The sequence below is a fragment of the Antedon mediterranea genome, chromosome 1 (assembly GCF_964355755.1).
Source record: "Antedon mediterranea chromosome 1, ecAntMedi1.1, whole genome shotgun sequence".
NCBI lineage: Eukaryota > Metazoa > Echinodermata > Crinoidea > Comatulida > Antedonidae > Antedon > Antedon mediterranea.
Genome location: NC_092670.1, coordinates 25524527 through 25547282, shown reverse-complemented (window position 1 = coordinate 25547282; position 22756 = coordinate 25524527). Strand labels below are relative to the sequence as shown.

Here is a 22756-nt window from a genome sequence, read left to right as displayed (position 1 = left end):
GCCAACGTTAATAAATTCAGAGACTCGTTCATCATTTCATTTGTAATAATTTGCCATTATTATTTTAATATTGTTCATACCCTTTTCAGTATATTAACAAATATATCCACGACACTTTGTTATTTTATTTAGTCATCAAAAGCATCTTTGCTACAAGTACTTCTGTACGCTGTGCATATCGATATTCCACCGTAAAATGTGCAATTATATTTTTAGTCGCGTGGAAGCGACTCTATAGTTCACTATGTCGGTCGGTCGGTCTGTCTGTCTGTCTGTCGGTCTGTCGGTCTGTCTGTCGGCCTGTCTGTCTGTCGGTCCGGTATCACTATGCGTTTTATCGCTTTATGACCTTATCTTGATTTCAGTTTAATCTAGCTAAATCAATTTTTCACAGAATATTCCTTATGGCCAGGAATCGATGTGGTTATGATTTCACGGTGCGCAATAAAAAATTACGCGGTCTACGCACGATTTAACGAAATCACGTTTGTAATCATATCTTAACAACCATGAATCACAATTAAATAAAATTTGGTACTCATAAATTTCAGGGCATAAATCATCATATGGCAATACAATTACGTGCGTAACGCATGTAACGCATGCGTACGCGCGCCTAAAATTTTCAAAATTTATTTTCGATGAAATAAGAGTACGTTTCAGGCAATTTTAAGCGTTTACAAAATTGCCATGAGTGCGCAGATTTTTGCGCGCGCACTGCGCGTTAAATGTTATTGCGCACTCTTTTTGCCCGATTTCTGTTTTCTTTACTTACTTTTCAACTCGAAATTACGTTATACGAGCACGTCAAAAGTGACAGGCTACGCACGTGTAAATTAAAAAAATATAAATGTTTTTAAACATTTCAACATTTTTAAACATGTTCAGTAATTTCGGTCAGTATAGTTCACTATGTCGGTCGGTCCGTCTGTCTGTCGGTCTGTCTGTCTGTCGGTCTGTTTGTCTGTCGGTCCGGTATCACTATGCATTGTAGCACGCGACTTAATGGCTGTTGGCCTTGTTTTAATTATAAGAAAAAGTTGCAGAGCCATATAAAGAGTTATGACTTTGAATGGATTAGAAGCCGTGTTTGTGTCCAACTATTCCTATGTGGAGTATGGAGTTGAGTCTTGTTTTGAAAATGTATAACGTTCAAAAGGTTTTAACTATCGAATTTAATATCAAAACAATCAATTTGTTTAAAGGTTTTTGTCAAAATAATAATAAAATTATAAAGTTACTGCGAACATGATTTACAATGATGATGAACAAAAATAGTCAGAAAGCGGTAGGCCTATATACGTCAAACAATGAAGTATAGTGTATCATCATCATGAAAAGATATGTTGATATTAATATAGTACACATAATAACTGGTAACATATACTTTAGTTTACATTATAGCAGCTGCTATTTTTTTCTAGCACCCGCCGATACGTACTCAACTGTATCAATACCTATTTATATTGATATATTTAATTTCCTCAACAAATTAAAATTGATGTAAATAAAAATTGAGCTATAATAACCATTGGATTTGCCTTTTCACCGAAAGTGCGCTTTTTTCGGGGCTTTCCCTAGACGTATGTTCGCAATGAACTTGAACGCAACGCAACGCAATAAAAAAAAATACTGAGTAGGCCTAATGATATCAGCAACAAAATCGTCCTTTAATTGCGTGTGTGTTTACCTGAGGGAAAAAGTATGATCGTTTTGCTCATTTGGCAGCATATGCTACATAATCAGAGAACGATTGCCTTTTCCTGCAAGTTAGAGTTGCCACATGAATTCTGTGTGCGAGAGTACCATTTCCGGTCATCTGGGGCGTACTCTGTTACGGGGGTACCTACAATTTTAGAACAGCGTCATTTCACAAAGTTCGCTTCGCCACAGGTCCCGACGGCCCTGGACAAGCACTCTTTTCCGCCACGTGCAAACGCTGACTTTCGTGAAGCGCCCTGTTCTGTCGCTTTTAGTCAAAATAGGCCTATGAGGGAAAATGTCACCTTTTAATAGGCTAGTGCCTCAGTTTTCATAGTGCCATTTCCGACCATCTAGAGGTGTCATATTTCAAAATCGCCAAAACTCTTAGTTGGTACGGTCTGGACTCTCTACAGTTTTGTTCACAAAATCCTGGATCCGCCCCTGTTTAAGATTAGAACAATATTAATGGGCTATCAAAAGACTGCGTAGGCCTATACGGGATCTTGTTTATGTTAGCACCGAATCTTAGCCTACTCGAGCGCCAATAGCCTCTCTGTTTACAGTAATCTGTACACCAGTTTCAATAAAATCGAAAATATTATTTATATCCTGAATTTATATCAGAATAATGTTAGATGTATTATCCCTAATTCCAAAAAAAGTGGGTTATTTTGAAGTATAATAGGCCTAACAGTTATTAACTTTTACATTTTACATTACACAATTAGTCGAAAAAATAATTATTTAACTGAAATACAGATTTTTTTTTTTGTTAAAAAATAACTTTGACTTCCAGTCAAAGTTTTCGATCACAACATTATTATCATTATATCTCAAATTTAATAATGCAACGCGCTTGTTAGGCTACTCTGTATGCATAATCATAAAACTTTCTCTCGTGATCTGTGTGAAAACACCCTCTCAACCGTGACGAATTGTAAACAATCCTAATTAGCATTATGCATAATGCACACTCGTGGTTTGAAATCTTTGTTTACTTTCGGTAGGAACGATTTTCCAGACGAAATGTAATCAAATTAATTTACCTGTTCCTTCCTTCTTTTTTTCCCTTTTCAGGGAATTTATTGGTTCAAAGTATATGCCTGTTAATTACGTAAACTTGTTGTTTTAGGCTCGAATTTTCAACTTAAAGTGAATAACTTTAATATTACTTTGATATGGCCAATTTAAATTTAGAATATTTTGACCTTCATTTTTTGTGTATTAAGGGACAATACATCTTTAATGAAAAAGCAGTTTAGGCTTGCCCTGATAGGCCTCTGATTCATTCATTCATCATTTCTCCGCTAAATGTCAGATTATTTCTTTAACTTAAAATTTCCATTACGATTAAAGTTAACAATAGTATTATAGAGCATTATATAAAAATATTGATCAAGTCGCTTTCGTTACGTCACGTATTTTAATAATATTACCGTAGGCCTACCGGTACTAAATAATCGAATACAATATTGTTAAAAGTGGTTTAATAAAAGAAAATTCCATGATAATCAAGTTTATCGAACAATTAAAAAAATAAAACTATTCTCATTCTCACAGATCTTTATTAATTAATACATTATCAAATTAATTAATACATTTCAGTATATGCCTATCACCGGTCGGTTAAGAATTTGTTTAGTGCCTGTGGTGTATATAATATCAATTTAATCATATCAAGGAAATCTAACAACAGAGATCATAAAGGGTTTTATGTGTGGCTGCGACACGATCAGTTCCACGCCCCTTCCTTCACACCGGTAGCCCAGTAGTCCAGGCAATCTGTGGATTGACCCAAAACAAATTGCAATAGTTTCAAAACTTATTTTTTCTGATTCTGTAGTTATTGGAGTGTTTTATTTTCAAAATCTACTAAAATCGGTCATTTGAGGTCAATTATGTCTAAAATTGGTAATAATCAATATTTAATGATATAAACTAAGATTGATATATTATCTACTATCATGTTTGGTACCACATGGTAGCTACTTCAATTATCTACCCAATGATATGAATATCACATTTACATGTGATTAAAGTATATTTTTACAGTAAAAACTGAATTTTTATTTTTAACACTTGTGAAAAAAATATTATTTCCTTCTTAGTCAAGAACCTGATTAATTTAGGAGAGAATATCTCAACTGTTATAGGTTAATTTGACCCTAAAGAAGAACATGGGATGTTTGGAAAATTTTCTATCTGGGAAGAAAATGGCTAAAATGTGTGGTTCTTATATCTTGATAACCATTGTCATAGAGATTTGTTTTTGCTGTTAAATTATTCAGAATATACATATTTATACATAAAAAAAATGACCGGAAATTCTTTTACTGACCTTTGACCCCAAACATTTTTAAAAATACATATTCACGTTAAATTATTCTTTAAACTGAAAAAAAACCACAAAAAAACATAGAACATAATAATATTACTATTGACAAATTTTAGTGGCAGTTTCTGTTTTCGAAAACCGGAAAACACAGACACATGAATACAATATTGAAAATATTTTTAGTGGGATCTTCGTTTTGAAGAAGTCTAGACTTGCCCCAAGTCTGTATTGTATTTTTTTTTTATTTATTTGTTTTATCCAAACTCAAGTAATACACGTATGAAACGCCATATGTGCAAAAATATTTGTATTTTTACTAATATTAAGAAAAAACTCCGTCTGGAGCCCAGACTAGAAGAAGTCCTGACAATAGCGACTACCTTTAACACAATATTGAGAATTTCTAGTGGGGGCCTCTGTATTTTTAAAGATTTCTCGAAAATAGAGACTACAACATTGAAAATGTTTAATAAAAGCTATTAAAAAATGTGCATAATTTAATTACACATTTTTTTTTATATAATATTCAATAATTAGAGTGTTTGGAAGAACTGTTGTGTATCAAAATGAAAGCTCATGAAATATGCTTCTAAATATTGTGTTCAATGAAGATCTGTGTTTTTGAGAAATCTTGAAAACAGAGAATCTTTTTAAATGTTCCAATATTATTGTGTGTGATTATCGATTTTTCTCGAAAATAGAGATGGATCGCCACTAAACTTTTCAATGTTGTGTTCTTTAGGAAGGTCTCTGTTTTTAAAATAAATTTCAGAAAGAGACCATAAGATATCTCGAAACACATACCCCAATTAAATCTTCTCATATTGTGTTCTATAGGGTGGTCTCTGTTTTTGAGATTTCATGAAAACCTCACTGAGACTTCTTAATCTTATGTTCTAGGGTCCGTCTCCGAGATTTTTGTAAAATAAGAGATCACCAATAAACATTTCGATATTATGTTCTTTACCAAAGGGTTCTGATTTTAAGAAATCTTGAAAACCGAGACCACCTTGTAGAATAAAATATTGAAATATTTAGTATGGGTATATTAGTAAGATTGTCTCTGTTTTCAAGAAATCTCGAAAACACAGACCCCCATTAAAACCCAATAGGCCTACTGTGGTCTCTATTTTCGAGAAATATTAAAAAATATTGAGGCAATACTAGAAATTCTTTTTTTAAAAACCATATTTAATGAGGGTGATCCATCCAGCTATTGCTGATCATTAGGGACCCTCAGAGGTTCACAAGACAAACATATACACAAGATGCTCTACATAAACAAAGTCTTATTACAAGTCTTTGGGAGTGGAGTAATTTGGTCCTTAGAAAAAATCCTGACATGTGACGGGGCTTGAACCTAGGACCCTTGGACTGGTAGACAAGCATCATAACCACCAAGCCACAATGTTAAGCTCTGTCTATACTATCAAACTTTATGTGACAAAAAAATGTAATGTGCCAAAATATGGTAGTGATATGCTTAATTAGGGTAGTGGTTATGACATCATCATGTCCATATATGGGCACATCACATTTTTTTCTCACAAAAAGACACAGCTTCAGATTCAGATTCGATATTAAGTCATTTATACATAGTATAGTGATAATTGTTTTCTTGGCAGTAAACACAAGCAAAACAATATAATATTTACATTAGTGATCAACTTGGAACTAACTAACAACTGATCAAGCAATATAAAATACAACAGACCTAATGACCTATCTTTGAAACTAATTGTTTTGTGTAGTCTAATAGCGGGGGTCGCTATTGTCAGAACTTCTTGAAAACGAAGATCCCCACTAAAAATATTTTCAATATTCATTGTATTCATACTGGGTCTCTGTTGTGCCGTTTTCGAAAGCAGAGACTGCCACTAAAAGTTTACAATATTTAAGTTTTACGATTTTTGTAGTAGGAAGAAAACAGAATTATTGAAAAATTTTACTGTGAACACAGATCTCAACACAAAAATCTTCTCAATATTGTATTCTGTACCGGGTCTCTGTTTTCGGGTTTTTGAAAATAGAGACCGGGTCCCTCCCCCCAAAAAAGACGCCATTAACATTTTTGTAAGTGTGTTCTAGGTCTTGTTTCTGCTTGCGATGAATTGTAAAATCCCTACAATATTGTGTTCTAGATGGTGGTCTCTGTTTAAAAAAAAATAAATCTTGAATTGAAATGGGGACCTCCAACTAACAATTCTCAACATGTGTTAACTAGGTGGAGCCTCATGTTTTCGATATTTTTTAAAAACGAGTGGCCTCACTCAGACTAATATTTAGTTGTATAATAGGGTGGTTATGTTATCAAGGTTTCTTGAAAAGACTAGACTGACCCCACTAAAGTGCTTATTTTCAACAAGCTCATGTAACACAAATAAAATCTCAAAAATTATGAAACATAGGGGAAACTATAGATCGATAATTATTGGAATGTATGAACATTCTCAATATATTTGTTCTATAGAGTAGAGACCTCACCAACATTTCTCAATATTTATGTTCTATAGGGTGGTCTTTGTTTTCGATAAACCTAAGAAATAGATAAGTACCTTTATTAAGAATGTTAGTCGCTTCTTACCCCATACAATTCATGAATATGGTGGCCATTTTGGAATTTGGCAGCAATTTTGGATTTTGAGTCTCCTGCTAATTTTAAGATACATGCTTGCTGCTTACATAACCATTATTTAAAAAAATTAAATGTCAAATAAAAGTCAATTTAGCAGCCGTTTAAAATGTTGGTGGCCATATTGGATTCGAACTTACATTTTAAATTAAAAGATACATGCTTGCTGATGATGACATATCCATTTTAACTTTTTGGGAAATTTCTCCAGCAAGGATGTATCTTTCAATTTAGAATATTATTAAAATAGCCATTATGAATACAGTTTATATCATTTTGGCAGCCATTTTGAATTCCATCTTGGATTTTGAAAAAAAGTAAGCGTGGCTCAAAAGATTACAGTATTTGGATGAGAATTCCGAGTGGAAAATTTTATTGCGAAAACTTTGACAGGAAAAAATCTCAGTTTTGTGTAACATTGGACCTCATATTTTGAGTGTTTCTATTTAAATGTATGTAATTCCGTACAAAATGGCGTTTCGCTTTTGATATTGTAAAGTTAAAATGACTATATTATAGGGAAAATATTGGTAAAACGGTGTTATAAAAAATATGTAATTAAATTTTATTTTTACTAAAAACATTGTTTTTTTTTTTAAATTCAAAAATTACTATTTTCACCCAAAAACTGTAAAATTTGTGCATGTAAACATATCATGTTTGGTATCATTAGATAGATAATTAGACTATTATATGAAACTTTATGTAACATATTTTATGTTACATCAGTCAAAAGTTTTAACTAAAAAGTAATTAATACCAAATTGTCCCTATTTGACCTGAAATTGTGAGTGTTTCTGCCTGTAATTCCGTACCAATTACGATTTAGTTTTTATATTGTAAATTATACATCACTATTATAGGCAAAATATTTATAAAACTTTGTCATTCCTAAGTTATATTTTTACTAAAATATAATTATTGAAAACTTTTAATTTTGGATAAAAATGTAAAAAAATTACAATTTTTACCCAAAAATTATACCATGTGTGCTTGTACACATATTCAGTTTTCTATCATTAGATAGATAATTAAAATAGCTATTATATGATACTTCATTTGATAAAATATGTTATACCAGTCATAAGTTATATCTAAAAAAGTGATTATTACCAAATTTGACATAATTGACCTCTAATGACCCCTAAATTATATGTTCCACTAACCAGATTTTGAAAAGAAAGTGTCCTACTAGGTACTGAATCAGATAAAAAAGGTTTAAAAACTATTGCAATTTGTTTTGGGTTACCTCCTTTTTTTACATAGATCCCGACATAGATTGCCTGGACTACAGTGTCCGCTTTTGTAATATGAATAATGTGAATGCAACCTGCTATTGACACGCTTGATTGACTCGGCTTTACTTTCGGTGACAACATTGTGTTCTTAGAATCGTAAGAGGCAGAAACATTCCACTGAATTCACAATTAATGTCATGACATAATAGGTAATACAATAATTAATCACTACTTTTAATTTGTTTTGGTTGCTTGTAATTTGTCACCGCAACACGGAGCGAGTCCTACGACTACGTAATAGTGTAGGCCTACCATCCATAAGTACATGCACGTCCACTGCTGGATGGTGGTAGTCAATTATAATAAGTCTGTTGTGTGGTGGTAGGCGTTTGCCCACCCCAGGCCTAGAGCATCTGAAGTAAAAATAAACCATTTGTAATCTGCAATTCTGCTATAAATAATGCTATTTATTATCTACACTTCATCTATATCTATCCACACAAGTATCATAATGTTATTGCAATGTTTTATGACTTGCTACAGTAATCTGTTTACTAATACTGTTATATATATTTACGTAGCGCCACCAGCGGGCGTTTTGATTTGTTTGATCAAAGAATATATATCACAAGAATGAGTAATCCGCGATTTTCACTGTAACAGTAATATTGTCCATGTGGTAGGGCGCCGCCATAAGTGTGGATGTATCTGGGATGTATACAACTTTTTGTGACGGTTTCACTAATCAAAGGCTGGACCACCGGTAGTATTTTCATGATAAAAAATGTTATCAACTACATGCCAACATCATGTTAAATACTATTTGGATATTTAATTGTTCGTTTTATGCAATTTATTTAGTAAAAACTGCCGTATAAACAGTTTGCTTTATCAACCGGGCGCTACGATAGCGTGACCGGGCGTGTTGCTGTTTACGCGTTTTCACGAAGGATAGTTTAATAATATTCCTATATTTAACTTGTTTCTGGTAAAACAAATAAATGTTAATGACATGTAACATTTTCTCCTATTAATAACATGTGTTTTATACTAATTTATATCATAAAAACAATACTTAATTTACCGGGCGTACAGTAGTACACGGCAATGGTAAAGAATAGGCCGTGCTGAGTAATATTCGTTGATTTTTGGTGTTGCTGTGTTAGGCCTTTTTTGTGAACTAACTTAGCATGTTAGTAAATAATTGTCTGTAAAAGTGAATAAACACTAGGTTGTTAATAAATATGTATTATAAAATAGTTTACAATTGCAAAAACTATCTTCATAATTCTATTTAATGTGACATGTATAATATCTATTAAATCAAGTCTTATTTAGTATGTATACATCCGCCCTTATGAGGGCGGGCATCACTCACTGGAGCTCTCTGTTACAAATTTCTCATGCAAAAATCGCGGAATACTCATTCTTGTGATATATATTCTTTGGTTTGATCCAGTGATCTGTAATAGCTCACTGGTTTGACCTATATGTATGACACGCCATGTGTACAAAAATCTAACACCGGCTTTGACATTACGCCACCGGATATATTGAAGTGACTTAAGCCCGGCGCACACTAGAGCTTTCGGCTGAGCCAACTGGCACGAGCAAAGAACTTATAACACAAGAATCTCCTGTTCGTCCGAAGCGCGTAACAATTTCGAAAGGCATTGTGGGATAGAATAGAGCTATGGGTGACGCCATTGTGAGCCATGGAGTAGGGCAACATCAAATTAAAAAGTCAAAATCATAGAGGGGATCTGCTAATACTCTAGGGGGGGGGGGGGGGTAGAGTAATTGACTTCCTAGTTTGGAGGGGGCGCTGCTCCATGCTGTGAAATGGCGTCGCCCAGTTTGACCTTTTAACCCTGTACTTCCGATACTGTGTTTTGAATGCAAATTGAAGAACAGGAGATTCTTGTGTTATAAGTTCTTTGGCACGAGTAACACTTGGCTCACTAAAAAATTTGCCGCAAATTGTGATCGCGTTCTATCGGACGCACACTAAACGCCTTCAGTACGCGATTTTCTGATTGGATAGTTACTTAATAGGCTATACGGCACGCGCTGACATATTATAATAAATCAGAACATGTCATGCGCAGTGGAATTTTTTTGTGAGCTATCTGCTCACGACGTTGGGCGCACACTTGAGGAAAATTACACGCGTGCCAAAAAATATTAAACACGATAGGCTAGATATTTTTCTCAGCGGCACGCGTGGCCGATTCCTCACGAATTCCCCGGCGCACACACTGTGAGCAAAATGTACTCGTGCCAGTTGGCTCAACCGGAAGCTCTAGTGTGCGCCGGGCTTTAGCGTGCTTGTAATAAATAGCCAGCCAAGGCGCGGCCGTACATACACAATGCACTACTTTCTATTGTAGGCTAGACCATTTCTTTTCTTTCATTTATTTGGCATCTCAATAAATAACATTAAAAATACATCAATAATATATAAAATCACCTTAAATATTAATATACATGTACATCAAAAAAGCAAATAAAAATGGCGGGATTAATGAAGTCTGACGATGCACGGGAAAACACATAAAGTCGTTTAAAGCAAAACAACTTAATTCCAATGTGGTCCCTAAAAAGATAGTAATTATAATTTTAACAAAACAAACAAACAAACATTATTGAACGCGGCAGGTTTAGAAGTCTCTCCTTCATCATCTTTTTTTTGTGTAAGTGTATTATACCATATGGGCAATTGTCTGAAATTTTAATTGAATTGAAGAATTCTTTTTTTTCGACTGTATTCTTAACTCGACCACATTTTTAATAGCTCAGCTTACCTACGTGTTTTCTAGTTTGATATCGATGATATTATGATGAAGGCAAAGACGTTGTTGACCCGTCCCCGGTGTTTTTGTTTGCTAATGTTTGGAAGCTGGCTCATATTGGCCATCATTACAGAGGAACCGTTTGGGTTACCTGTACCTGTCGAATGCAAACGGTATACTATATTATGTTTTTTTAGCATTTTTTTACACGTTTCAATCTTTTAATAAAGTTGTAACCAGTGATAAATGAAATATAATAATAACAAAAAAGATCACGACCGGTAAACTTAGCAAGATAGACGATAGATCATGTGTCAGCTTATAATACCACTTTCACGTCGCATAGCATGCATAAAATTTGAAGATCTATGTGTGATGTGAAAGGATCAACACTGTTTCTTTCTTTGAACCCTAATCTATTAGTTGTCATTGAATCTAGCTGGCGACCACCATACCCATTGCCCCACAATCATTTGAGAGGTTATCTGAGTCCAGTATAAATACTTACTCTTTAATATAGACTGGATGAAACTTTTTTTGCTCATCCAGATGAAGATCCTGATGTGAATAAGAAAGTTGAAATGTTAAGGTTGGTGTAATTTTTAAATGATCAAAATGTTCCATGGATAGTCTCGTGTCTTACCACCTCAGGCGTAAATGAATGTAAATGTTTGTCAAAATGTGTTTGTTTTTAACTATAAAAGAGGATAGGCCTAAGTAAGGTCAGTGAGTTTAGGATACATCTAGGATTACTGACGTTTTTGCGATTCATTCTTTTTTTTAAAGGAAGCATATATTAAAATGTTTTCCAATTGATTGGACGGTAATGCTGTACAAAGAAGGCGTCCCGTCTTCTGAAATGGACTTTAAGCAAGGCTTAGGATTCATCGAATATATAATTGAAAGTATCAATCAAAACAACGCAACGCGAACTTACATAAAAAGCAAGTTAGATGCTCTGAAAATGTATGATAAATGTGCAATTATTGGGAACGGTGGCATTTTGGAAAACAGTGGTTGCGGTTCGGAGATCGACACTCGATACGATTACGTCATGAGGGCAAATATCGCACCAATCCGAAACTTCAAAGATGATGTTGGTACGAAGACGAATTTTACTGTTCTGAACTATGATATCATACGCACGCTGTATTCAGTACTTTCTAGTGAAGGTCGGACTTTGGAAAAAGCAGAATTTATTGAACGTCTGAAGTGGTTAAATGATTCTGTGATATGGTATCACAAAGGAGCGCGAACGCGTTTCTGGGCCAAAAACAAGTTACGGTATTTAGCCAAGGAACTAAAAGTATCATATAATCTACCAATACGTATAGCTTATACGTATACAGGAATAGAGCATCTTACAAAATGGTATGTATGAAAAGTCAAGCCTACTATTACGTTAGTTGTACATTCGTGAATGCAAATTATTTGACCTATATCGCAAGCAATGAAATGGAAGATCCCACAGCTTGTCGACCTTGTTGTTGTATCAATTGCATTTGTGCCGACAGGCTATGAAGTTATTTATACGATAAATCATGTTATTCAGATATATAAAAACATTCAAAAGTTCAAACAGTTGGATTACAATTTAATCAAAAAACAAAGCATACACGTTAAAAAAGATCCGTGCTAGGTACGTGATTGTTAATTTCACATACCTTTCAGTACGGCATCTGCAAAAATGCAAGTATTGTTCCTTAACGATCTCATTCCTATTAGAATTATAATATTGAGGTAACATATCCCTAAATATTGTAGACTTTAAAAAGATCATTGCCAAACTTAAGAAGACTTTCTCTGCGGATCTTTAAAGAAGGCAAAGTCTGCATATTCTATGAGTAATTCGTAGCTAACGTGAACTCGAGTCAAGAATTATTCTTACAGCTGCCCGTTTCTGTATTCTTTTTATTGGATTGGATATATGATGTAAAAACCGTAATCATATTACTGATTGGTGCTGCACTATACCACTTTAGGATACAAAGTGAAAATAGCTTGCGTGCTATATCATTAACATTATAACCATAACTGAGGTCATGTTGAAAACACCAAGTAGATCGGAAGGTCCAAATTATTGATTTTATAGGCTACATTAATCTGCCGTTGCTTAAAAAAAATTAAATAAGTTGGCATTTGACTGGTTCTGGTAGAAAATCATTTGCTGTAGACCACTCACCGATACTATTAATAATATTCTGGAATTCAGAAGGGCATCACATTTGGTTACTTCCCCTAGAGTCAGGTCATCCACAAATGTCCACCAACGCCTGCAACTTTCAGTGGCCGCATCATTAACTAAAACTAAGAGTAAAATCTGTCCCAATTTTGTTCCCTTCAATTTAAAGTTACATTCATTTAAAATCATTAAATCGTGAGTGGTCACATTAGCAACGGCCAACAGGACATCTACTAAGCATAATAGTGTACCGTTGGTTGCGGTTGGATCTCCACCGACATTGTGTCGATCATTTGAGTAAGGAGGCACATGTCCGTTTCCCCACTAATGATAAAATGAAAAGTAGGTTAATTCATAGCGTGTCGCAAATATAAAGCTCCCCACCCCCACCCATCAAACGTTGAGTGATGTTTGAGAAATACAAATAATAATATAAAATCATTTGTTTCGTTTTTTTTTAGGTTTTGGTCAATTGACGTTCCATACACAACAACTGGACTGAATATGTACACAGTTGCCATTGCGTTTTGTAAAGAGATAACCTTATACGGATTTTATCCGTTTGTTGTTGACGCTAAAGGTCGATCAATTCGTCATCACTATTATGAAGATGTTGTAATGGAATATACTTACAATCGAATTCATAACATTCCGACAGAATTTAAATTACTACAGAGATTAAACGACATGGGCATTTTACATTTAAAAACATCACCGTGTATTTGAATATGGAGGCTGTTTAAAATGCAGATATACAATTATACTATTTTATAATATTTCCAAAAAGTAAGTTGTTATTGAAGTTTTGAAATGTTTTCCCAATTTATTTCAATTACAATTCGTCACCAACCGTAATACACCTGACGCGTTAAATTGAGTAAGTAACTCATATTCCTTCGGCATATTATGTACGCTGTTATTTCCAAGAACATTAGTCTTGTCATAATAATGGTAACGTAGAGGTTTTCCATTGGTATCATAGTTAAACGGGTAGAATCCGTAAAGAGTAATGTTATCACACAGCGACACAGCAACGGTGAACGTGTTAAATCCAGTAGTCAGATGTGGAACACGAATACCTGTACCCCAGAACCTGTTGATGATTAAATAAATAATGTTATGTCTTACTATCTTCTATGTGATGCATACCCATGAACCGCAATACCTATTCCGTGCGAGAAATCGGCAATCTTTCTCGGTGTCTGGAATGTTTTCAACTAGCTAGGCGCGTCAATCGAACATTTGCGCATAGTTAAAATCCTTCCTTTCATCATTTTCCACTAACGGAAAGTAGGCCCACAATGCAACAAAGAAGGGGGAAAAAGAAAGAACCCAGGTCAACGCCCGTATTTTCAAAAAATGATGTTCATAATTGTTAAAAAAAACTTCAAATCTGTTACTAAATCAAGCTTATAGAAGGCCCTTTACTAGAACAAAAAGAGATTAGTCCAATCAAATGACGTTATGAGCAATAAGAACAATTTTATCGTAATTGTATCGTTTACTCATTTGAGTTTCATCTAACATTTTCTCAGTCCAGAATATTTTCATATGTTTAATTCTATTTGTTTACGTTTGCAATATAATAGGCCTAGGCTTACTTACCATCTTGTTAGTGGATCGAAGGTTCTCCAACTGTACCCGAATCGAATTGGAAGATTATATTTGTTTTTCAGCATTTTACTGAGGAATTGTAACTGATGTTTCTTAAATTGTACTTCAGTAGCTTTACTGTACCATAAAATAGAATCATTCAAATACTGAATTCGATCTAGAAATGTTTTACCCAGCGCACCTTGATCTACTGTATCTATAACTTCGTCCATTATTTGTCCGTTTAAAACTGTCATATTTGTTTTAGTACCAACGTCATCTTCGTAATTCACAATCGGAGCCAGATTTGAACGCAACACAAAAGCATGATTGTTGATATTTTTTCCACATTTGCTACCAACAAGAATACCTCCATTTCCGACAATGGCACAATCTCTTTGAAAGTTAATGGAATTAAAATGGCTCTTGTTAATCATAGATTTTGACCTGTCCGATGTTAACAAACTAAAGATGTATTCACGAAAAGTAAATTTTTGTTTAAATCTCGACTTCTTCAATCCTACATCTGCATCTTTGTAAATCAGAAAAGCATAATCTAGTGGAAAACATTTCTTCACAAGTGTTCTGAAATCAAATGATAATTATTCCTACTGTCATCACTGATGCTCTATTTTGATAAATAAATCAATAATCAATTATTACAATGGTGAAATAATGTTACAATAATATTCATTTACCGTAATTGTCCTTTTTTGTCTTCTGTAATTTCGTAATTTTTAAAAAATGATGACGGTATTCTATTAAAAATAATTTATATCAATTACTAATTACGTCCTGGTAACACAATTTGTTATTTATTTATTTGGATTTCCACCTTTAGATCGGTGGCACACTTATAGCACAAAGGTGCATCCTTCAAAATATAACATAATATAAACCATAAATTAAAATACAAAAGAAAAAAATACATACAGTGAGTAATGGAATATAAAACCAAATCAAATGATTTACATAACATACTAATCGACTAACCACCCTACCGCATAATTTACATTTGTGTTATTGTTATAAACTATTCCAATTTTAAAGATGTATTGTCCCTTTGACTAATTCCAAAAAAATAAAAAAAAAAAGATTTCGAAAAAAAAGTAGGTCATTTTGAAGTATCAAAATAGGTTAACTTTCATTAAAAATTAGTCGAAAAAAAAATCATTTAACTGAAATACAGAGGTTTTTTTGTTCAAAAAATAACTTTGACTTCCAGTCAAAAGTTTTCTATCAAAACATATCTCATAATGCAACGCGCTTGTTTGGCTACTCATAATCATAAAACTTCCTCGCGATCTGTGTGAAAACACCTTCTTAAAGCCCATTTACACTAGGACGATAACGATCGACGATAAATAGATAAGCATGCATTTTTAGTCGCGTAGAAGCGACTCTATAGTTCACTAAGTCGGTCGGTCGGTCTGTCTGTCTGTCGGTCGGTCTGTCTGTCGGTCTGTCTGTCGGTCCGGTATCACTATGCGTTTTATCGCTTTATGACCTTATCTTGATATCAGTTTAATCTAGCTAAGTCAATTTTTCACAGAATATTCCTTATGGCCAGGAATCGATGTGGTTATGTTTTCACGGTGCGCAATAAAAAATTACGCGGTCTACGCACGATTTAACGAAATCACGTTTGTAATCATATCTTAACAACCATGAATCACAATTAAATAAAATTTGGTACTCATAAATTTCAGGGCATAAATCATCATATGGCAATACAATTACGTGCGTAGCGCATGTAACGCATGCGTACGCGCGCTTAAAATTTTCAAAATTTATTTTCGATGAAATAAGAGTACGTTTCAGGCAATTTTAAGCGTTTACAAAATTGCCATGAGTGCGCAGATTTTTGCGCGCGCACTGCGCGTTAAATGTTATTGCGCACACTTTTTGCCCGATTTCTGTTTTCTTGACTTAATTTTCAACTCGAAATTACGTTATACGAGCACGTCAAATGTGACAGGCTACGCACGTGTAAATTAAAAAAATATAAATGTTTTTAAACATTTCAACATTTTTAAACATGTTCAGTAATTTCGGTCAGTATAGTTCACTATGTCGGTCGGTCCGTCTGTCTGTCGGTCTGTCTGTCGGTCTGTTTGTCTGTCGGTCCGGTATCACTATGCATTGTAGCACGCGACTTAATGGCTGTTGGCCTTGTTCTTATATAAAACAAAATAATTTAGAAAGTTTTTCGTTCTAGAATTATAGAATACTCATTTATTCTGTCTTTGATAAAATAATATTTTTTTTAAATCCAATCAAATGACGTCATGATCAATAAACAAAAAATATCGTTGTATTGTCACGATATTATTGCTCTTACTAATCATGACGTCATTTGATTGGACGTCTGAACATATCATTTTCATCAAAAGAAGCATAGATGGTTCCTAAATAGTCATAGAATAAAAACTTTTTAGATTTCTTTTGTTTTATGTATGAGCAATGCATATTTGTTTATTTATCGTCGATCGTTATCGTCCTAGTGTAAATGGGCCTCGAGAAGCAGTAATAAGACGCACGTGTCTTTCTGAGACACGGAATATTATTAGTCGCGTGGACGCGACTCTATAGTTCACTATGTTGGTCGGTTGGTCGGTCTGTCTGTCTGTCTGTCTGTCTGTCTGTCTGTCGGTCTGTCTGTCGGTCTGTCGGTCCGGTATCACTATGCGTTTTATCGCTTTCTGACCTTATCTTGATATCAGTTTAATCTAGCTAGGTCAATTTTTCACAGTATATTCCTTATGGCCAGGAATCGATGTGGTTATGTTTTCACGGTGCGCAATAAAAAATTACGCGGTCTACGCACGATTTAACGAAATCACGTTTGTAATCATATCTTCACAAGCATGAATCACAATTAAATAAAATTTGGTACTCATAAATTTCAGGGCATAAATCATCATATGGCAATACAATTACGTGCGTAGCGCATGTAATGCATGCGTACGCGCGCTTAAAATTTTCAAAATTTATTTTCGATGAAATAAGAGTACGTTTCAGGCAATTTTAAGCGTTTACAAAATTGCCATGAGTGCGCATATTTTTGCGCGCGCACTACGCGTTAAATTTTATTGCGCACTCTTTTTGCCCGATTTCTGTTTTCTTGACTTACTTTTCAACTCGAAATAGCACGTCAAAAGTGACAGGCTACGCACGTGTAAATTAAAAAAATATAAATGTTTTTAAACATTTCAACATTTTTAAACATGTTTAGTAATTTCGGTCAGTATAGTTCACTATGTCGGTCGGTCGGTCGGTCTGTCGGTCTGTCTGTCGGTCTGTTTCGGTCGGTATCACTATGCATTGTAGCATGCGACTTAATGGCTGTTGGCCTTTTTTTAAACTACAGTTTAATTGCCGGTTGTTAATTGAGAGCCCAAGAGTGAGTATCAGTATAGTTAATCATTGTTAGATCATAATTAGAATCAATGTTATAATATTTAATAATTAGTCTATGCATAAGTGTTGATGAGGATGCATGTAGTTTTCGATTTTGGCATCCACCGGCATCTTGTGTAAATGTTACGTACGCAAACTTGTATAATGATAGCTAGTATACAGAAATAACATGTTAACGTAGATATATTTACAGATCACCTGGATTTAACATCAAACATTTGATAATCATAGTGTTTATATTTCATGTGTTATATGTGGTTAGTTACATTGTTTAGAACCACCGCTGACGGTATTCCTATAGTTTAGTTATTTATAGCGTAGGCCTACTCATTTTGTCCGGTATCACTATACGCGACTTATGGCTGTTGGCCTTGTTTGTTTATTGTTGGCTAATAATACAATATCATCAGTCTTAAACCTATACAATATTCGTTGATTGGTGAAGTTTATAGTCCAAACCGTGACATGGTACCTGACATATATAAAGTTTAAACTCGTCTATACATTTGTTAAAATTCTGATTTAGGTCCTACACTGCTGTAAAATTTAAACATATAGAACAAATAGGCCTATTAGCATAATGGTTTAAACTTTATACTACACAGATTATTTTAAATAAATTGCACTCGGCTTTAATTATTATTGTTATTATTTTGTATTAAAGAATTGCTACCCACCTTTTACATTGTTTAGGCTTCGGATACGATAAGTCAATATTTCTGTATGTGTATGTAAAACCATAGAGGAAACAAGCGACAATGCTTACAAACAGAATGAATTGTTTTCGCTTGACCTAAAAAAACCCAATATAATATTATTTACTACGGTATCACATAATTATGATCATATTATTGGATATGGGCAACATTTTGTCATTACAATTATAGTTGTTCCATATGTATACCTAGACAAAGTTAGAATTTATGTGGTAAATATCTCTAAAGACCTATCAGAACCGGTCCATACCGGTCCATCACTTCTCGTACTAATAGGTTTCGCAACAGCTTCTATCCAGCTGCCATTCGGACACTGAATGCTAGTTAAGATTCCGTACGAGAGTGATGTGCCCGGGGGGGGGGGGGGGGGGGGTCACTCTTAAAGATTTCCATACGGGGAAGTGCCGCATTTACGGGTATATTTTCGAGGGCCTGGTAGCACAAGTGTGGAAAAATATGGAGAGTTGGTAGCACAAGTGTGGGAAATGACAGGGTGAAATTAGTAGTTTAAGTCCCTGGCACGCCCACCCGTGTCAAAATGTCACGATTTATCGCCAAATTTTGCAGGGATTTTAGCATACTGGATGCTATAAGCCCGGCTAAAGCCCGTCGCGGGGCCCATCGCTAAATACCTTTGAATAGAGTTTTCGCATCAGCATAGTTCTGATCATATTATTTATTCATTAATCCGTCATGCTCTAATAGAGAGTAGAGAATGCTCGATCGTCGAAATGACGCTCTCCCTCAATATCCAATCACATCTTCCTTTAATCTTCTTTTAATAATCAATGTCCATGAACATGTTCCTGTCTTCTTTTTGATGGTCCGAATATACATGTTGTTGTTTGTACATAGTTCATGTCACGCGTCCATATTCACCAAATCGTTAACAATTGTTGTACTAAAATTACGACAATAATGTTTTATTATCAAGTTTCTTGCTATAATAAATATACTAAATGTCACTGTGCTTATTTACGGAAGCGTTAAAGTGCCATTCACTTGGCGACTTGTCGAGATAATTTATCTTGCCAAGTCGACATAAATATGACTATTATGTCGACATAGTAACCATTACATGTCTACATGGCGAGATAGCTTATCTTGCCAAGTTGACATCCTAATAAATACATGTCGACTAGACCAGATAGATTAACTTGCCAAGTTGACTTTACTTCGACGCTTGAAGCGTCCAAGTGCCATCCACTTGGCGACTTGTCGAGATAATATATCTTGTCAAGTCGACATAAATATGGCTATTATGTCGACATAATAACTATTATATGTCGTCATGACGAGATACATTATCTTGCCAAGTTGACGTTACCAAAATTGCATGTCGGCATGACCAGATAGATTATCTTGCCAAATTGAATTCACAAAATAGGTTTATGTCAACATGACGAGATAGATTATCTTGCCAAGTTGACTTTACCAAAAAAATTATGTCGACATGATGAGATAGATTATCTTGCCAAGTTGACTTCACACAAGAGTGTATGTTGACATGACAAGATAGATTATTGCCATGCTAATATAGAAACAACGGTATGACTAGATTCATTATCGCCAAGCAAAGCATGTATTGGCAAATTGACGTGTCCATAATTCCGCTCGTTTGGTTTCAACGGTTAGTTTTACACTGAAGTGCTGTCATGTATATGTTTTATAAGAAGGTAAGAATTATTAACTTAAGCTTAGATTTACAATACTCTTTTGTTAAATCTTGAGTTAGGGTACACTGCAGTGAATATGAATTCTTATTGATTTGAGGCCACACTATTAACCAGTCCCGTGCCCAACAAGCTTGGTCTGGGCCTATATTAGGGCCTACCATTTATATTTTGACCTAGGCCTAGTATTTTATTTATAATATAAAACCAATAATATATGTTTATAGTAAAACATTTCAAAGCAGTTTTGAAAAATAAAATAAAATACGGTACCCTCAGTGTATAGTACCGTAGGTCATAAGTCATAAATTGTTTTCTTTATGATAGACTAATGTATTGTAGACCCTATTTAAACTGTAGGCAGAGTTGTAGGTAGGCTTTGTCTGTGTGATAATGTCGACTATATTTCACTCAAATCAAATAATTATGTTTTATTTATTTGGTACTTGAAAATGGCTATCCTTGGCAGAAAAATAAAATCTTTGGAATGCCAAAATAATTGTTCTAATCTTACTTCCTATACCAGGTTTTTGTGTACTTGATAATCGCATTCCCATGTGTGTCGGCTCCGGGATTGTATACGGCAGCAGAACTACTGGAACGATACAACGCTGATTTTACGAGAGAAGAGTTAATAGAACATTACTTTTATGCTGGATACACTGCAGTCGAAATAATCGGGTTTCTGCTTTTAAGACATGACATAGTTTTAAGCTTACGTCAAATACGACGTATATTGGCAAGGTTAAGGCTACGCCGTCGAGTACATTCACCGTTAGAAGATGTAGTGGAAGTCGTACAAAGTGCTCTAAATAATTTGCCGGATTCTGTGGGTTACCGTTTTATGTGGCGTTTGATAACCACACGTTACCACTTAAGTGTATCCCAGGAGACTGTGAGAATAATTCTTCGAGAGTTAGATCCTGAAGGAGTGGACTCAAGATGGACCAGAGCTTTTCGACGTCGCCTTTACTCCAATAAAGGTCCCAATTACATGATACATGTTGACGGATTTGACAAACTAAAACCTTTTGGAATTTCAGTACATGCTGCAATAGATGGATACTCAAGAAGACTATTGTGGATCAAAGTTTGTCCCAGCAATAAGAATCCGAGATATATAGCACAGTTCTTTTTAGAATATGTGCAGAAAATACACGGAGTACCTAGAGTTATCCGTGCTGACAGAGGAACCGAGAACTCTTTGATTAGACTCATTCAGGTAGCGTTAAGATCAAATGATCGCGATTCAATGAGTGGTGCCAAAAGTTTCTTGTATGGCAGATCCGTGGCAAATCAGCGTATCGAGGCCTTTTGGTCTTACTTACAGCGTCTTTGTACTCGCTTTTGGATTAATCACTTGAAAGATCTTCGAGAAATAAATGTATTAGGGTAAAACATAGACTGAAACACACGGTCAAGCATATAAGTAAACAAACTGGTAAATGTAAAGGGCCAACATAGTAAGAAAAGAACTTTAAAGGAATAGAAATAGTGGAATGAAACAAATGTTATACAAGGCCAAAACATAAAAAGTAGCATATAATGTGTTTATAATAACTATATTAAACTGATTCGTAAATGTAAATAGGTATATTAATGTGTGTATGTGTGTATATATTTGTAACGGATGTAATATAAGGTCAAAAGAAATAAAGAAACAAATTGTGAGTACTGATTTAAGATATAATAAAAGAAACAGCTACTTTTTAATACATTTCTTAATATAAAGTAAATTTAAATTATAAATAGTTGTACTTTTACTATAACTTGCAATAAACATAAAATGTACGTTTTTAGTCGCGTGGAAGCGACTCTATAGTTCACTATGTCGGTCGGTCGGTCTGTCTGTCTGTCGGTCTGTCTGTCTGTCTGTCGGTCCGGTATCACTATGCGTTTTATCGCTTTATGACCTTATCTTCATATCAGTTTAATCTAGCTAAGTCAATTTTTCACAGAATATTCCTTATGGCCAGGAATCGATGTGGTTATGTTTTCACGGTGCGCAATAAAAAATTACGCGGTCTACGCACGATTTAACGAAATCACGTTTGTAATCATATCTTAACAACAACCATGAATCACAATTAAATAAAATTTGGTACTCATAAATTTCAGGGCATAAATCATCATATGGCAATACAATTACGTGCGTAGCGCATGTAACGCATGCGTACGCGTGCTTAAAATTTTCAAAATTTATTTTCGATGAAATAAGAGTACGTTTCAGGCAATTTTAAGCGTTTACAAAATTGCCATGAGTGCGCAGATTTTTGCGCACGCACTGCGCGTTAAATGTTATTGCGCACTCTTTTTACCCGATTTCTGTTTTCTTGACTTACTTTTCAACTCGAAATTACAAAAGTGACAGGCTACGCACGTGTAAATTAAAAAAATATAAATGTTTTTAAACATTTCAACATTTTTAAACATGTTCAGTAATTTCGGTCAGTATAGTTCACTATGTCGGT

The 22756-nt window shown here is 34.4% G+C and overlaps 2 protein-coding genes and 2 long non-coding RNA genes across 4 annotated transcripts; 2 read left to right on the top strand and 2 right to left on the bottom strand.

The window, feature by feature from the left end:
• Nucleotides 1–8030: 8030 nt before the first annotated feature.
• Nucleotides 8031–11291, top strand: LOC140063573 (uncharacterized). The gene is made up of 3 exons (XR_011847638.1): nt 8031–8118; nt 10729–10874; nt 11222–11291. It is a non-coding gene; the product is annotated as an uncharacterized lncRNA (long non-coding RNA).
• A 236-nt stretch (nt 11292–11527) lies between these two features.
• Nucleotides 11528–12082, top strand: LOC140043457 (CMP-N-acetylneuraminate-poly-alpha-2,8-sialyltransferase-like). The gene has a single exon (XM_072087973.1). The coding sequence runs from the start codon at nt 11528–11530 to the stop codon at nt 12080–12082; it is 555 nt and encodes a 184-aa protein (XP_071944074.1).
• A 237-nt stretch (nt 12083–12319) lies between these two features.
• LOC140043447 (CMP-N-acetylneuraminate-poly-alpha-2,8-sialyltransferase-like) lies at nt 12320–14913 on the bottom strand. The gene is made up of 3 exons (XM_072087961.1): nt 14489–14913; nt 13796–13976; nt 12320–13207 (listed from the first exon to the last, which is right to left on the bottom strand). Exons 1-3 carry the CDS (start codon nt 14911–14913, stop codon nt 12815–12817), a joined length of 999 nt encoding a protein of 332 aa, XP_071944062.1. The 3' UTR covers nt 12320–12814.
• Nucleotides 14914–15174: 261 nt separating this feature from the next.
• Nucleotides 15175–19491, bottom strand: LOC140063572 (uncharacterized). The gene is made up of 3 exons (XR_011847637.1): nt 19245–19491; nt 18574–18689; nt 15175–15234 (listed from the first exon to the last, which is right to left on the bottom strand). It is a non-coding gene; the product is annotated as an uncharacterized lncRNA (long non-coding RNA).
• Between the last annotated feature and the right edge of the window lie 3265 nt (nt 19492–22756).

What these genes read in the sequence shown, in the direction of transcription:
- LOC140043447 (XM_072087961.1), bottom strand. Translation starts at nt 14,913, where the DNA reads ATGATTAACAAGAGCCATTTTAATTCCATTAACTTTCAAAGAGATTGT. An exon ending in TTCGATCCACTAACAAGATG is followed by an intron (nt 13,977 to 14,488) that starts GTAAGTAAGCCT and finishes AATCATCAACAG; the next exon opens with GTTCTGGGGTACAGGTATTC. An exon ending in ATGTTCTTGGAAATAACAGC is followed by an intron (nt 13,208 to 13,795) that starts GTACATAATATG and finishes TTTTATCATTAG; the next exon opens with TGGGGAAACGGACATGTGCC.
- LOC140043457 (XM_072087973.1), top strand. Translation starts at nt 11,528, where the DNA reads ATGCTGTACAAAGAAGGCGTCCCGTCTTCTGAAATGGACTTTAAGCAA.